This window comes from Tiliqua scincoides, chromosome 2 (assembly GCF_035046505.1).
Source record: "Tiliqua scincoides isolate rTilSci1 chromosome 2, rTilSci1.hap2, whole genome shotgun sequence".
Taxonomy (NCBI): domain Eukaryota; kingdom Metazoa; phylum Chordata; class Lepidosauria; order Squamata; family Scincidae; genus Tiliqua; species Tiliqua scincoides.
Genome location: NC_089822.1, coordinates 119212260 through 119226718, shown reverse-complemented (window position 1 = coordinate 119226718; position 14459 = coordinate 119212260). Strand labels below are relative to the sequence as shown.

At 44.9% G+C, this 14459-nt stretch overlaps 1 protein-coding gene across 2 annotated transcripts in view; it reads left to right on the top strand.

Moving 5' to 3' along the window:
* The window catches only part of UBA1 (ubiquitin like modifier activating enzyme 1), a 38024-nt gene that overhangs the window by 20308 nt on the left and 3257 nt on the right, over positions 1 to 14459 (top strand). For both annotated transcript variants that reach the window (XM_066614004.1, XM_066614005.1), the window contains exons 2-19: positions 610 to 726; positions 2276 to 2334; positions 2563 to 2731; positions 2849 to 2983; positions 4633 to 4739; positions 4982 to 5072; positions 5176 to 5308; positions 6068 to 6165; positions 6549 to 6695; positions 9474 to 9650; positions 9961 to 10071; positions 10498 to 10578; positions 10665 to 10820; positions 12094 to 12259; positions 12752 to 12948; positions 13067 to 13131; positions 13420 to 13615; positions 13715 to 13789. In XM_066614004.1, coding sequence (XP_066470101.1) covers positions 610 to 726; positions 2276 to 2334; positions 2563 to 2731; positions 2849 to 2983; positions 4633 to 4739; positions 4982 to 5072; positions 5176 to 5308; positions 6068 to 6165; positions 6549 to 6695; positions 9474 to 9650; positions 9961 to 10071; positions 10498 to 10578; positions 10665 to 10820; positions 12094 to 12259; positions 12752 to 12948; positions 13067 to 13131; positions 13420 to 13615; positions 13715 to 13789 — 2280 coding nt within the window. The remainder of the gene's footprint in view (positions 1 to 609; positions 727 to 2275; positions 2335 to 2562; positions 2732 to 2848; positions 2984 to 4632; positions 4740 to 4981; positions 5073 to 5175; positions 5309 to 6067; positions 6166 to 6548; positions 6696 to 9473; positions 9651 to 9960; positions 10072 to 10497; positions 10579 to 10664; positions 10821 to 12093; positions 12260 to 12751; positions 12949 to 13066; positions 13132 to 13419; positions 13616 to 13714; positions 13790 to 14459) is intronic.

Here is a 14459-nt window from a genome sequence, read left to right as displayed (position 1 = left end):
ATCTCTGGAAGGCCCAGAGGCTCATTGGAGACTAGGGGCTCCCTGAGGACCGCATTGAGAGGCCTCGAGGGCCACAAGTGGCCCCAGGGCCAGGGTTTGGGCACCCCTGGCCTAGTGTATAAGGCCCATTCAGTAGAACAGAACACCCTAAACTGACACTGTGGGAACTTGCTGATTCTGAGGGAAAGGAGTTGTTCTTTTCTGTGTTTATGCTATTGCTGCATCAGGTTGTCTGTTATGACACCAGTGCTTTGTGGGCAGCAAGTACCGTGCATGGGGCATTTTTCCATAAATAGCCCTTTCTGTGTACCCTAAGAGGCCAGTGGCATCCATATTTCCTTCAAATGCCAAATGGGTCCAAGTTTCTACTAGAGACCTACTTGGACTCAAAATAGAAGAGGGAAAAAACTTTCTGTGTTTCCTTTGTTGTAATCCCCAGTGTTCTCTACCTGCCACACCTTGGTTCTGCATATAAATTGGTAGTCTTGTGTACGTGACATGTGTTGAAATCCTGCCATAAGATGAGTGGATCATAAATATTTGTCTTGCTGGTTGCTGTAGACCAAGCCTTGCATTCTCAATAGTTGTATCTTTCATTCCTGCAATTAGATGTCCAGCTCGCCGTTGTCCAAGAAGCGTCGCTTGTCTGAATCGGAGACGAAGACGGGTTCAAACTGCTCCTCTGGCAAATCTGTACAGACTGATCTGCGTGAAGCGCCTGCCAACGTAAGACCTTGGGTTGATTCCTGCAATGAGCTACTGAGTCTTATTCTGCTGTTTTTGCATAGGAAAGCAAATCTGTTTTGGCGGGAAGCTAATCTAGATCCTGTACCCTTATTTTATTGGTGAAAGGCTGTTGCTAGGATAGCTAGGGCAGAAAGCTGGTCTGTATAGTGCAACGACACCTATAGTGTGGTTCTGCACCACCTTTTCAATGTAGAGTTTGGGCCATCTGTGGGGTGGGTGAGGAGCACTTGGTTACTATTGTGTCTCAAAATGCAAGGTCGGACTAGTGGGACTCATGCCATGGTCCGCCTAAGGGCACGTACCTGCATTAATCCCTGAGGCAGTGAGGATCTGCAGCTATTACTGTTCCCCACTGCTGCTTGGTAAATCAGGGCCATGGGAATGCTTACTGTAGACTTTCTACTCCCAGTGTTGTCTTATGGTTCCCTGGTGTCTTGTCCCCTGATACGGTCAGGAGCTGGGGCATCCAGGAATTGTTAACAAAGAAAGAAAGAGGACAACTTACTGCTGCCACTTGCTTCCCATTACCTTCCCATGGAATGCCTAGCTGAGAATACTATTATATTAATAATAATACCTAGACATACGTAGGTAACAGATGAACAAGAGGCCATAGCTGTGGTTGATGGCATGAGGAGGGCTTGCATCCATCTGCTGTCCAGTTTCTGAGCACCATGGTAAGGAACTTGGAATGTACATGATTTTGAAAAGTATGGAGGGAAGTGCTCATAATGCCGTTGCGGGACTCTTGCCCCAGAATCTTGCAAAAAGTGGAGCCATCACTGTATAGCATTTTACTTTTCCCCTGTAGAAGTGAATGTCAGTCATGGAACAAAGTCAGGGAGATGTCTGACAGACATGGTGATAAGGAACTGGGAGCAGAACCTAGTCCTGAACAGTTGTGGCAATTCCAGTCTTTTTAATTTCTCTGAATTCAGTGAAATCCATTGAAAGTTTAACCAGTTGTTGTATGCAAACAGATGTCTGTAATAAAATTGGTCAAAGAATTTATAGAATTTATGAATACATGCAGCAGTTAGTTGGGAATCTGTTGGGAATCAGCAGTCTGAATACTAGGAAAATAGCATTAATGTGCCAAGCTTCCTGCTTCTAGACTACCAGCTTATTTAAATATACGCCATTGCATTTTGCATTGGTCTGTGGTGCAGCCATGATCCTGGGATGTAGCACTCCCTTTATTTATTTAAAATATTTTTTTGGGAAGGCATCCAAGGTGACTTATAGTATTTATTTTTTTCCTATATATTAATAGTCCTGTCTTCCTTAACAATTTCTTAAAGAAAGAGAGTGTTCATGCTTTTCTCCTCCTGCTGCCTCACATAGCCATTGGTGTTATACAGCTACTTTTAAGAATGCATCCACTCTGATGTAGCAGCAGCTGGACATAGCAATGATGACTGTTCATCTGCTACCTTCCTTTTCTATTCATTTGCCTCTTAGTGGTGTTGGTAGTAATATTGCTATTGCTTCTGTTAATGATCTCTCTTCTTGTCTTCATTTTTGCTAGGGTATGGCCAAGAATGGAAGTGAAACAGACATTGATGAGGGTCTGTACTCGAGGCAATTGTAAGTACCAGAAGAATGGGTGGAAAGTAGCACCACTGTCAAAGGTGGTCGACCAGTAGGAGGGGCTGGGATTAGCCATGGTACTCTTCATTAGCCACAGCAGAATTTCTGGTAGTTTGTGAGAGATTAAGAGGAAACTAGTGCTTGGGTGAAATGCCCAGTTGTCCAGCTGGAATCATGAGACTAATCCTGGGAGGGGGGGTGTTTCTCCCCACATGTGCTGAATAGATATGTGCTGGGCCATGAGGCCATGAAGCGGATGCAGAATGCCAACATTCTGGTGTCGGGCCTGCGAGGACTAGGTGTGGAGATTGCAAAGAACATCATCTTGGGTGGCGTTAAATCTGTCACTATCCATGACCAGGGAGTGGCTGAGTGGTCTGATCTCTCTTCCCAGGTAGGATGGTCTTCCCACTTGTTCTTTGTCTTCAGGTATGCTTTCTCTGGTAATCCATGCTGATTGGCGTGCTCAGCACTCTAATCCTATCTTTCCCTTCTGCCCCTTTCTTTTCAGTTCTACCTGCGGGAGGTGGACTTGGGCAAGAATCGGGCTGAAGTATCCCAGTCAAGGTTGGCTGAGCTCAACCACTATGTACCTGTTACTTCATACACTGGGCCTCTCAGTGAGGACTTCCTTGGCAACTTCCAGGTATTTTACAGCAGGTTGGCAGCATTCTTGAGAGCTGGATTTCTCCATATAGGGAAAGAGTTGGTTGTTTAGTGAAGAGGAGGGATGGAAGCCTAAGATTTGCTTTGAATGGAGTAAGAATTGGTTTTTCCTAGTATTCTGTCTCTGGCAGTCACCTCTGTAAGCTCAAAGAGGGGACACATTGGCAATGGCCATACATTATTATATATCCCACCTGTCTAGTACTCCAAAACTACATTGCCCCAGATATAGAAGTTCCATTTAGGCCCATTGGCAGCTATGAATCATAACTATCACCCATGAATTTGTGTAGTACTTTCTTTTTAAGTCACTAGCTCTTACCACATTGTGTTGAATGATATCTGAAGGAAGAAATAATAATAATACAGGTATTTCTATACCGCCTTTCTTGGTCCTCTGATTTCCCCTTAGACTTTATTCAAGGCGGTTTACATAGGCAGGCAAATTAAATCCCCGTAGGGATTTTTACAATTTGAAAGAAGGTTTCTATCTTTCAAGAAACCACAATATTCAGATGTTTCTTTCTTGATCTGGTCGCACATTCTGGCCTCCATCCTCCCACGCTCAGAGCAGATGGAATAGCTCGGCTCAGCTTGTCAGCTGCTTCAAGGTCACACGGTGCTGGTGGCCTCGAACTGGTGACCTTCGGATGTTATCTTCAGGCAAATGGAGGCTCCACCCTCTAGACCAGACCTCCTGCCCTGACGAATTAGCTTTCATCAAACTTACTACTAGTTGTTGTCATTAGAAGAGCCCAAGTTCTAATATGATAAAGTGGGAACATGATTCTTCTCCTTATCATTCATAATTAACTTCAAGAGTGCAATTCTGTTCATACTATCCTTTTAATGCTACAAATCCCCAATTTTGTAATCATTTTAGCTATCATGTCAAAGAATTGTTTCTAACTCTGTTAACACCTTTTTGAGAGAGAAATGTAAGTGGTGCACACTGTTCTGAATACAGCATTTATTTAATTCCAAATAAGTTTAAATATTGACTTTGGGGACTGGCACTGCACACAGCTGACATTTTTTTTCAGTTTTTCATTCTGATCCCAAGTTCTCATTCATTGTCGGTTCAGTTCCTGCTCATGTGAGAATGTGTGAAAGCTTGGAGTGGATTTCATGTGCCTTCCCATTGCCTGCTCACCTAGTCTGGAGAAATCTGGGCTCTTCTGGAGGCTTGGCTATTTCACTGTTCACTCCAGTTCAAGGACACATGAGTAGTGCTAATGTAGAATTTGGAGTGGAGTCTTGCTATACCTTGCAGATCTAGGTGTAGCTCACTGGTCTGCTCTGTGTCCTTCCATGTTCTGAGTTGTAAAATAGTTCACAACCAATAGGCCTCCACAGGATTAGACTATCTAGTTGTAGATAATCATGGAATTAGGCAGTGAGGTTCTTATGAATTGAATGTCCCTAAAAGAAGTGTTCCTTGGTTCTCTGTTCTGTCAGTGACATGTTTGAGGATGGGGTGGAAGGGATTGTTGTACATTATGAGTTGGCTTCTGCTCTGTAGTCCTCTTCATCAGTCAGTACAGGAGAGCTTGAAACGTCTGGTATGATTTAAGGCAATGTGTCAGCTGCTTTCAATAGCACTTAAGAGGCTCCTTCTTCCCTATCTAGGTGGTTGTGCTCACCAACAGTCCCTTAGAGGAGCAGCTACGAATTGGTGACTTCTGCCACAGTCAAGGTATTAAGTTGGTAGTGGCAGATACCAAGGGACTCTTTGGGTAAGTTGGCATTCTACCTTTGTTCCCGAACCCCTATTGTGGCAGCCCATGACCCTTTCCTTTGAGTGGAGTCTTCATCCTAAATAGTATAGTTATTTGTCTCAAAGCCCCAGTGTATGTGTTAAGAAGCAGAATTTGGTGAAACACATAGCATCAAGAAAGCCTGTGGGTAGACAATAGTTAGAGGTTACAGAGAAAGAGTTGCACTGCAAGTCTTCTTATCTCATTATCTTCCCCTACAGACAGTTGTTCTGTGACTTTGGAGATGAGATGGTTGTGACAGACACAAATGGGGAGCAGCCACTTAGTGCCATGGTCTCCATGATTACAAAGGTACCTCCTTCCTATGGCTGGAAGCCAAGACACCCTTCTTCTCTTCCTTAATGAGAGATATTCAACTCTTCTATCTTGCACTAATTTCCTTATTTCTGCTCAGGGATGTCCTGGAGAGGTAACCTGTCTGGATGAGGCTAGGCATGGCTTTGAGAGTGGCGACTTTGTCTCCTTCACTGAGGTTGAGGGCATGACGGAGCTGAATGGCTGTGAACCCATGGAAATCAAAGTGCTTGGTAAGATACCATTGGTATATTGATGGCAAAGGAGTGGGGCTTGGCTGCTGCTGGAATAAGATTTTTACTGGGGCTTCAAAAGCTCATTAAACATCTGGCAAAACTGTCTGGGTTGATAGTAATACCCTTTCGTGGTGTATTGAGTGGTCCGGTACCCAGTATGGAATTTGATTTGAGGCCATGATCATGTTTAGGCATAAACATGCCAGAAATTAAAATTGGACAAAACAATGTTACCCTCACACCAATCCCCACTTTTCTGCCTGCTTCCATTCCTCTCTCCTTGAGAACCGAGCCTTCCCTGATCACAACTTGGGCGTAGTCTTTATCAGGTCTTAGCCAGTCTCTTCTTCACGTCCCATTGTTTCAACTCCAAAATGTTAGAGCAGCTTAAACACCCTTTCTGTTATTTTTGTTCTCTTGGCTTATGCTCCAGAGCCCTATTCTCTATTGTCAAAACGGTTCCAGCCCCTTTATATGTTTTCACAGACTGAAACCCTTTCCTCACTCTTCTGCTTTCCCTTGTTACACAGGAGGCCAAGCACTCCTGCAACCAACACTTTCCTGTCATTACCATTCAATCCTGCCAACTTTAGAATTATCATAACACCTCTCATGCATTTCTGGCATTAGGATCATGATAGATATAGATGGTTGCTGGGACAAGGAACTGTCAGATTTGCAACATTACCATCTTCTAGTGTGATTTCTTGGTTGTATTAATGAATCTGAACAGCTTGCATTCATCTTATTTTCCAGGCCCCTACACTTTCAGCATTGGTGATACATCCAGCTTCTCAGACTATGTACGTGGTGGTATTGTCACCCAAGTCAAAATGCCAAAGAAGATTAGCTTTGTAAGTATCTTCTGACACTCAGCCTTTTTTCTTGACAAATGTTTTATGACTGGTGGTGAATGTGTTGGAACAGTTTGGTCCCCTTGGACTACTTGCACAGTTCCTATGGAGAAATCTAGGAGAGAGCTAGCAGCTCCTTACTTGGTTATAGATGTGACCTTACACACACCCCACCTCATTGGTTTGGTTTTGTTGAGCCAAGTGCAGCAAAATGCTGTCCAGGCTCCAGAGTGTAACATTTGACAAGTGAGTACAGAGCTTCAAGTTTCATAGCGTGTGTAAACTAAAGCAGGTAAAGCAGCATGTGTAAAGTAGGTACATGGCCTTCTGCTCTTTAATAGAAGAGAAAGAGGAATGCACCATCCTTCTATATTCTCTTTCAGAAATCTCTGCGCTCCTCCCTGTCAGAGCCAGACTTCATACTCACTGACTTTGGCAAGTTTGACAGACCAGCCCAACTTCACTTGGGATTCCAGGCTTTGCATGAATTCCGCAAGAAGCGTGGCCACTTTCCCAAACCTCGCAATCAGGTAAGGAAAGCCCCACTGTGGCATAGTCACTGTGCCCAAGTTCCCTAAAGTACAATCTGCTTGGTAGAAGCTTCATTATCAAGAATCTGTCCCATAGTTTTGTTTGGCTGGGGATGGTTGTTTTTAGAATTGGCACCCCCTTTTCTGATGGTATTAGGCTATCTTTTCTGTGTGTGTTCTGAGGTTATTCAATCTAGGGCTGTTCATATTAACTGCAGAAATCTCAAGTTATAAGAAAAATTGCATTCTGAAATGCAGGTAACACATAAATAAGCTGATCTTAAACAAAGTTGCTTACTTTGTTCTATTTTGATTTCATTATTTCAGTTTATTTTCCAGTAGGCAGCGTAAGGACGTGAGGAAACATACATACATTACTGACTGGCACTATTAGTATATGAATAAAGGGACATGATCACAACAGTGTGTACTCCATGGTTAAAAGAAAACGTTAAGTTCTGTGTCTGGCTAATCCAAATTCTGGAGCTTAGAAACTGCAAATTGAGTAAATGACACAATTCTTTCTTTCCATGCTACTGTCATTTTTTTCACCATGAGTTTGCTAATCATGAGGAGGAATAAGAAACTACAGGGGTCTTCCGTATCTATGGATTCACCTATCTGCAGATCGAGTCCACCCCACCCCACACATGTGCCTTCTCCAAGGCAAGGGGAGCTCTGCTTCTTCACTTCTGGAGGGTCCTCTAAGCCGACAGTAAAAAAAACCCGCTACTTCTGGTTTTTCTGTGAAATTGGAAGTGATGTTTTTAATGCCTTATAACGTATTCAAAACATCACTTCTGGTTTCAGAGAAAAACCGGAAGTACAGGTGCAGCCTATTTATCCACAGATTTTTTCTCTGTGGATTTGTCTCAACCTGAATGGAATGGGGGTACTGAAAGTCACACACACCTTTGCCTCCTTTGCCCTGGCAGGCAGGGCAAAACACTTTTCCAGGCAGCCCAAAACACTGCAAAAAGGCTCCGCCTCGCCCAGGCAGGGAATAGCCCTGGAGCCATGGAAGAGGTTCCCCTTGCGAAGGAACAGTAACATTCCTGGAGCCCCTGAGCCAACCGAGGCTGAAGAAGGGGGGCGGAAAACCCTGTGTAACCAGAACACGTGGGGCGAGGTGGAGTGCGCGCACGCTCTCTCTCTCGCACGCACGCCGAGGGGCAGGTGTGGTAGCAACAGAGGGAATTGCTTTAAAAAACCCAGGGAGTGTTTGCCGAATCCCCCTCCCCCATGGTGCAGACAACCATGACACAAGCAAGCCTTCCCACCAAGCAAAGCATGAGATTTAGCCTACAATTCTCTCCACACTTTCCTAGGAGTAAGCCCCATTGATTATTATGAAACACATAGGGCTGGACTCTTAAAAGCTCAGCATTCCAACTGTGAAAGAAGCTGGGCAGCTGGCAACAGGGAGGGCTCAGGAGGGGGAGGCAGGAGGGGGAGGAGAGGGGATTGCTTTAAAAAACCGAGGGAGTGTTTGCTGAATTCCCCCCCCCCCATGATGCAGGCTCTCCTGCTCCAGCAAGCCTTCCTAGGCAAGCCTTGGAGAGACAGATGAGGGTGAGCAGAGAGCTGGACTACAAGTCCCAGAATGCTCTGGGGCAGATGGTGGCCCAGGAGGGCTGCAGGAGTGACAGCAGTGAAGAGGAGGAGGAGAACCTGCAGCGCTGTTGGGAGGCTGCCTGGGACACAGAGTATGAGGCTTCCCAAGTAAGTTCACCATTCCCACTGTGAAAGAAGCAGGACAGCTGGCAACAGGAGGGCTGAGTACGGAGGGGAAGGGATTGAGAACAGCTGCCTTAGTTTTCTTTCATCCGGAAGTGTCAGGCTGCAGTGTATTTGCGTAATTCTATGGGATTTAGCACAACGCGTTTTTTGTTAAATCACGCCAAGTCACGGAACGGAACTAACGTGGGTAAATAGGCGCCACCTGTAGTAGTTTTTTTACTCTGGCTCAATCTTAACCCGGCAGAGGTCACGGACGAATGTCTTTGGCGTCTGCTAGACTCGGAGGACTTTCCAGAGATGAGGGGAGCAGAATATTCTCTGGTATCTGCTGTTTCCGTTAACCACGGGCAGTTCAGAATGGAACTACAGTGGATACTGAGGAATGCCTGTACAAAAGAACACTGAAATTCACTCCCCCCCCCCCCCCCGCAAAGCTGTGGAAATCTTGGCTTCTAAAGTTTCAATATGTTGCCCATATGCGTTCCAGCTTTTATGGGTGTGATATGCCTGAAAAGTTTCTTTGCAAATGAAAACTGAGAAGTAGTAATAGGGCCTGAAATTGCTAATTGCTACATAAACATGAAATTCTTACCCACAAACTCACATTCTAAAGGTAGGAACATGGCTCATTAGAGAGGAAATGAGAGACATAAATACTGTGTTGGGGGTACCTAGCTCTGTGTAGGTTAGATGCTGTCTTCCTTCAGCACTGGATTCGCTCTTGCAGGTGTGTGTGTGTGTGTGTGTGTGTGTGTGTGTATATATATTTAAGCTTAGTTTCAGATGCAACTCTATAAACAAGGTAGACTAGAAACAAGAATGTGGCAGAGTAATTGGATGCAGTTCTTGTAATATCTATTCCATTGTTTGATTCTCAAAAGTTTTGCATGGTTGGAAATTATGGAAGACAAATTTGCCCATGGCAAGTGACCCTGAAGTTCTTAGTTTAGTACTGGACCTTTTGGAAAGTGCAGTTTACAATGTCTTTCATAGGACTTCTCCTAGTCTTGTCTGACTTGTTTCCCCTTTCCCCCTCAGGCAGATGCTAGCGAGATGCTAGCTTTGGTCAAGGAACTGAATGAACAAGCAGCACCCCCTCTCAAACAAGAACAGGTGAACGAAGATGTCCTCAGAGAGCTGGCCTTCCAAGCCACTGGAGACCTTGCACCAGTCAATGCCTTCATTGGCGGACTGGCAGCACAGGAAGTCATGAAGGTGATTCTGGATTCCAAGAATATACTTGGGACTTGAAAAGTGGGGGGGGATTTAGAGCTAGAGTTGCAGTGTTCTGCTCCCAGCCCCCCTTTTTTGCTTAACAGTTATTTTCTTCCTATCTACTTTTCCCCAAAATGAAACTTTTGATCTGGCAGCTAAATAGCAGCTCCTTGCCCCATAAGGGTGCTCCCGCCCTATGGCATTGGCCTCTTACTTGCACAAAAGACTGATCTCTCTTTATAGACACAGCTGAACAGTGGCGCACCAAAGCACAAGGTATGACTGTTGTCTTAATTTTTCTCTCCTTTAGGCCTGTTCAGGCAAATTTATGCCAATCACTCAGTGGCTCTACTTTGATGCACTGGAGTGTCTGCCTGAGGAGAACAAAGATGCCCTCCTGACTGAGGAAAACTGCAGTCCTGTAAGTTACAGGTGCAGGGTTTGAGACCAAGAATGTAACCTACCAGTCATAATTGAAGATTTGATAGACCAAAGACCAGAGGGGTTTTGGACCTAGCAGAGCCAAGAGGAGCTTTGAGTTTTATTATTATTTAAATATAGCTACTCCAAAGTTACATTTGCTCTGCCATCAGCAATATGGGTAATCTTTCTCCCTTGTACAGATGAGAAGATTTGAGCTTAGAGCTAAATTGCACTCCATCTTGTTCAGTCATGATCAGTTGAGGATCAAATACAGTGTGAATTGCCATTCTGGTGGAAAGGGCATGTTGGGACGAAGCACTCAGGATAGTAGGAAGTTATGGGTAGCATTTGTGGGGCAGCAACAGGACTGAGGAAATGGGAAGAGGAGCTGAAAGCTATCTGATCTGTTTTCTCCTCTCAATAGAAACACAGTCGATATGATGGACAGATTGCTGTCTTTGGCAGTGACCTACAGGCTAAACTGGGTCAGCAGAGGTACTTTCTGGTAAGTCATAGCACTATCCTTTGGTTTCTTGGTATTTCTGTCCTAGCAACTTGCTTAACATTCCTGCATTTTCTTGCACTGTCTAGGTTGGTGCTGGTGCCATTGGTTGTGAGCTGCTGAAGAACTTTGCCATGATTGGTCTAGGGTGTGGGAAAGGTGGAGAGGTAACTGTTACTGACATGGACACAATTGAGAAATCCAACCTCAACCGGCAGTTTCTCTTCAGGCGTGGGGATGTCACGGTGAGTTCCATTAACTGCAGCTATTTTGCCAGGAGTATGTGGGTAGCAGAGTCTTTAGGTTATTATTTCTCAATATAGCATATTCTTTGACAACAGGATAAACTTCACTTGGGCCAGGAAAGCAAGTTAAATTACCATTGTGGTGGTGTCTAGTAAGGTAGCAAAACAGAGGAGAAATTCTCTTGGATGCTTACAAATTGTGGACAGCACTTTGGGTATTCTGTGCCCAAAATATCCACATTTTATAACTTTAGCATATGCTGTGCAAATCTAGTTGAATTTTCCTATGCTTACAGAGTAACTGTTCTTGCTGTACTCCCAGAACTTCTAAGGACTTGCAGTACAGTGGGCCCTTGATATCTGCAGGGGTTTAGTTCCATGACACCCCCCCCCCGGTGAATAATGAAATCTGTGGGGGCCAGGATTATGGTGCTACAAGGACTCACCTGGAGGCAACACTGGACCCTCCAGGGGTTTTCATGAGCCTCCCAATGAAAAAGCCTCCCAAACGTTACCAGAAGCCACTTCTGGATTGTGGATACAACTTCCAGTACCATCTAGGAGGTGTTCTGGGAGTGAGGAAGGTCCATGATGTGAGCCCCAGACCTTCCCTAACCTCAGAACACCTGCTAGATGTGACAGGAAGTCATGTCCACAAACCAGAAGTGGCTCCTGGTCATGTCTGCAAACCAGAAGCGGCTTTTGGTCACATACAGGAGTTCTTCTGAGGCCCTCTGAGCCATCTGCTCAGCACCTGTTCCAGTTCATGTGTAAGGAGGGACTGCTGTATTTTAAATCATAACTCATGAATGAGAAGCCAAGGCGAAAGGGGTAATAAAAGCAAGGAGGGGCATGGAGTCAGTATTGGTGATCGGGTGTGGGGAGGAGGGAGGGTGCTAGGGGAGGGGTGTGTGCTGATAGTAGAGGATGAACACCTTGCTGTGTGAAGTCAATTGTACCTCTCCTTCCCCCCTCCCATCCTATCTCTCCTAGCTAAATTGGGTTGGTTTGAGTCTGTCTTGGATGTGATTTAGTACTTCTCTTAAACCATATGGGCTGAAAACCTGCAACTCTGCTTCATTCTTATACCACATTGTTTGTCTGATGCCAGTTTTCTCATTTGTGTGGCAAATCAATAGATAGGCAGAATGAACACAATCATATTTGTGACCAGATGCAGAACAAAGCAGTATTAATGGGTTGAAAGCTGGTAGCTGTGATACTGTGGTTTTGTTACTCACTTGAGAGTGACTTCTGTTTCCTTTCTGTCCAGAAAATGAAATCTGAGACGGCAGCAGCAGCTGTGAAAGAAATGAACCCAAACATCCATATTGCTAGCCACCAAGACCGCGTGGGCCCAGACACTGAACGTGTTTATGATGACGATTTCTTTGAGAGTCTTGATGGAGTGGCAAATGCACTGGACAATGTGGATGCTAGTGCGTATCTGCCAATATCTGACTCTTATCTGAGTAGCTTTGTGTAGCTGACCTTTTTGGAAGCAGCTTCAAGCTAGCTACACGAATCTTTAAGTTGCCCATCTGCTTTTTTGTCATTGTTAGAGAAGTGTTTGCCTTTCCAGATGGTGGATGATAAGATTACTGGAGGTGTGAGTGGTAGTGAGTGTCAAAGGACAAGACAGTTTAAACCAAAGCTGATTATTATAGAGGGGGATCCCATTGTCTCTAGGACTTAAAGAGGACTGTGCGTGGTAAAATGACCCCAGAACGGAATTTTCCTGCCTATTCAGGGTAATGGGAGCTGAGAATGTCTGTAAGTGGGAATTATTGATAATGCTATTACTGTATAAACCTGGAACCCGATTCCTTGTAGCTAATGGTGATAGAAGGCTCAAGTGCCTTTTCTGAGTGCTTCTGGTTTTTTTGTTATGTTCATCATTTAGTATAATTTTTCTTTGTTTCTTGTACAAGGGATGTACATGGACCGTCGCTGTGTCTATTATCGCAAGCCCCTGCTGGAATCAGGGACACTGGGGACCAAAGGGAACATCCAGGTGGTGATCCCATTCCTTACAGAGTCCTACAGCTCCAGCCAAGACCCACCGGAAAAATCCATCCCCATCTGCACCCTCAAGAACTTCCCCAACGCTATTGAGCACACTCTACAGGTCAGTTAGTAGCAGTTTGTCTGTTTCAATTTCAAGGCAGTTAGTGACATCTGGGAATGACTCAGATTCTCCTGAATATATCATCTTGCCTCATGGCTGGAATTTATTATTTTGGCAGTGGGCCCGTGATGAGTTTGAAGGCCTTTTCAAGCAACCGGCAGAAAATGTCAACCAGTACATCACGTGAGTAAAATTCCATATTATGGCTCTTAACCCAAGTGAAACTGGCTGGGATTCCAGCTGGACTCCATGATACAAACCAAAGTAATTCTGAACTGTAAGTAGAGGATGCAGTGAATTTGACACTAGCCATTCATATCAAATGCTGGCCTGATAGGTACTGATAAAACAGTGTTGGCTTCAAAATGGTGACTAGGTACTTGGGGCATGGCTTTGGAACTTCTGCCAGTTGCAGAATCATTTGGAAGGTCGAAGGGGAAAATTGCTGAGCCAGCTCTCATTTTCCTTCAGAGACTCCAAGTTCATGGAGCGGACCCAAAAATTGCCAGGCACTCAGCCTTTGGAGGTGTTGGAAGCTGTCTACAAGAGCTTGGTAACTGACCGGCCAAAGTCATGGGCTGATTGCATAGCCTGGGCATGCAATCATTGGCACACCCAGTACAGCAACAACATTCGTCAGCTGCTGCACAACTTCCCTTCAAACCAGGTAAGGATCAATATGCTGTGACTTTGGCCTATTCTTTTATCAGTAGAAGTGCCAATCCAGTGACTCCCTCATCATAATTCATCCTGCATTCTTTTTCAGAAAACCAACTCTGGGACCCTCTTCTGGTCTGGCCCAAAGCGATGCCCTCATCCACTCACCTTTGATATCAATAATGTAAGGATTGTTGGGTGGCACTGAAGAAGATATAAGAGGTTGGAGAACTGGTATCAGGAGGTGGTGGGAAGAATTGGTTCTGGTCTGTCTGTCTTTAGCAGGACAAGGATCAGTGTTCAGGAGTGCATTTTTAAAGCTTGGCCAACTCTGTTGAGAGATGAGGCATTTAACCAATGTGCTTACACAGTAGGAATGAATTAGCTGTGAATCTTTGTCCGCTATAGCACCCACCTGATTTAGGGCAGTGCCTGTTCATAGATATACGTTATCAGTATGAACTGTGGAAGAGAACTGATGAATGGCTTAAGGTTTGGCTGCCATACTGGGGGCAGGTGAGGGGAATGCCCAAGAGAAACAATTCCCCCAGTCAAATTTTGCTAGAGACATTGTGTGGCAGGGGAGCACCTTACCTAATCAGTGCTCCTGGTAAGGTGCTCAACTCGAAGCTGAGCTCTGTGCAGCTCATAGTACAACTGAACCAGAAGTTGGTGATGTATGATGTCATCAAATGCTGGAAGATGTTGCCACGCAGCAAGCAAAGGAGTCCATGTGGCAGCGTGGACCCCTTGGGAAAATATAGTACCTTGTCAGCAAGCAAGCTTTGGTCACTTGCTTGAACTGTCTTGATTGTTTCACTGAAGTGTTCCTCTAATCATGCAGGTTCTTGGCT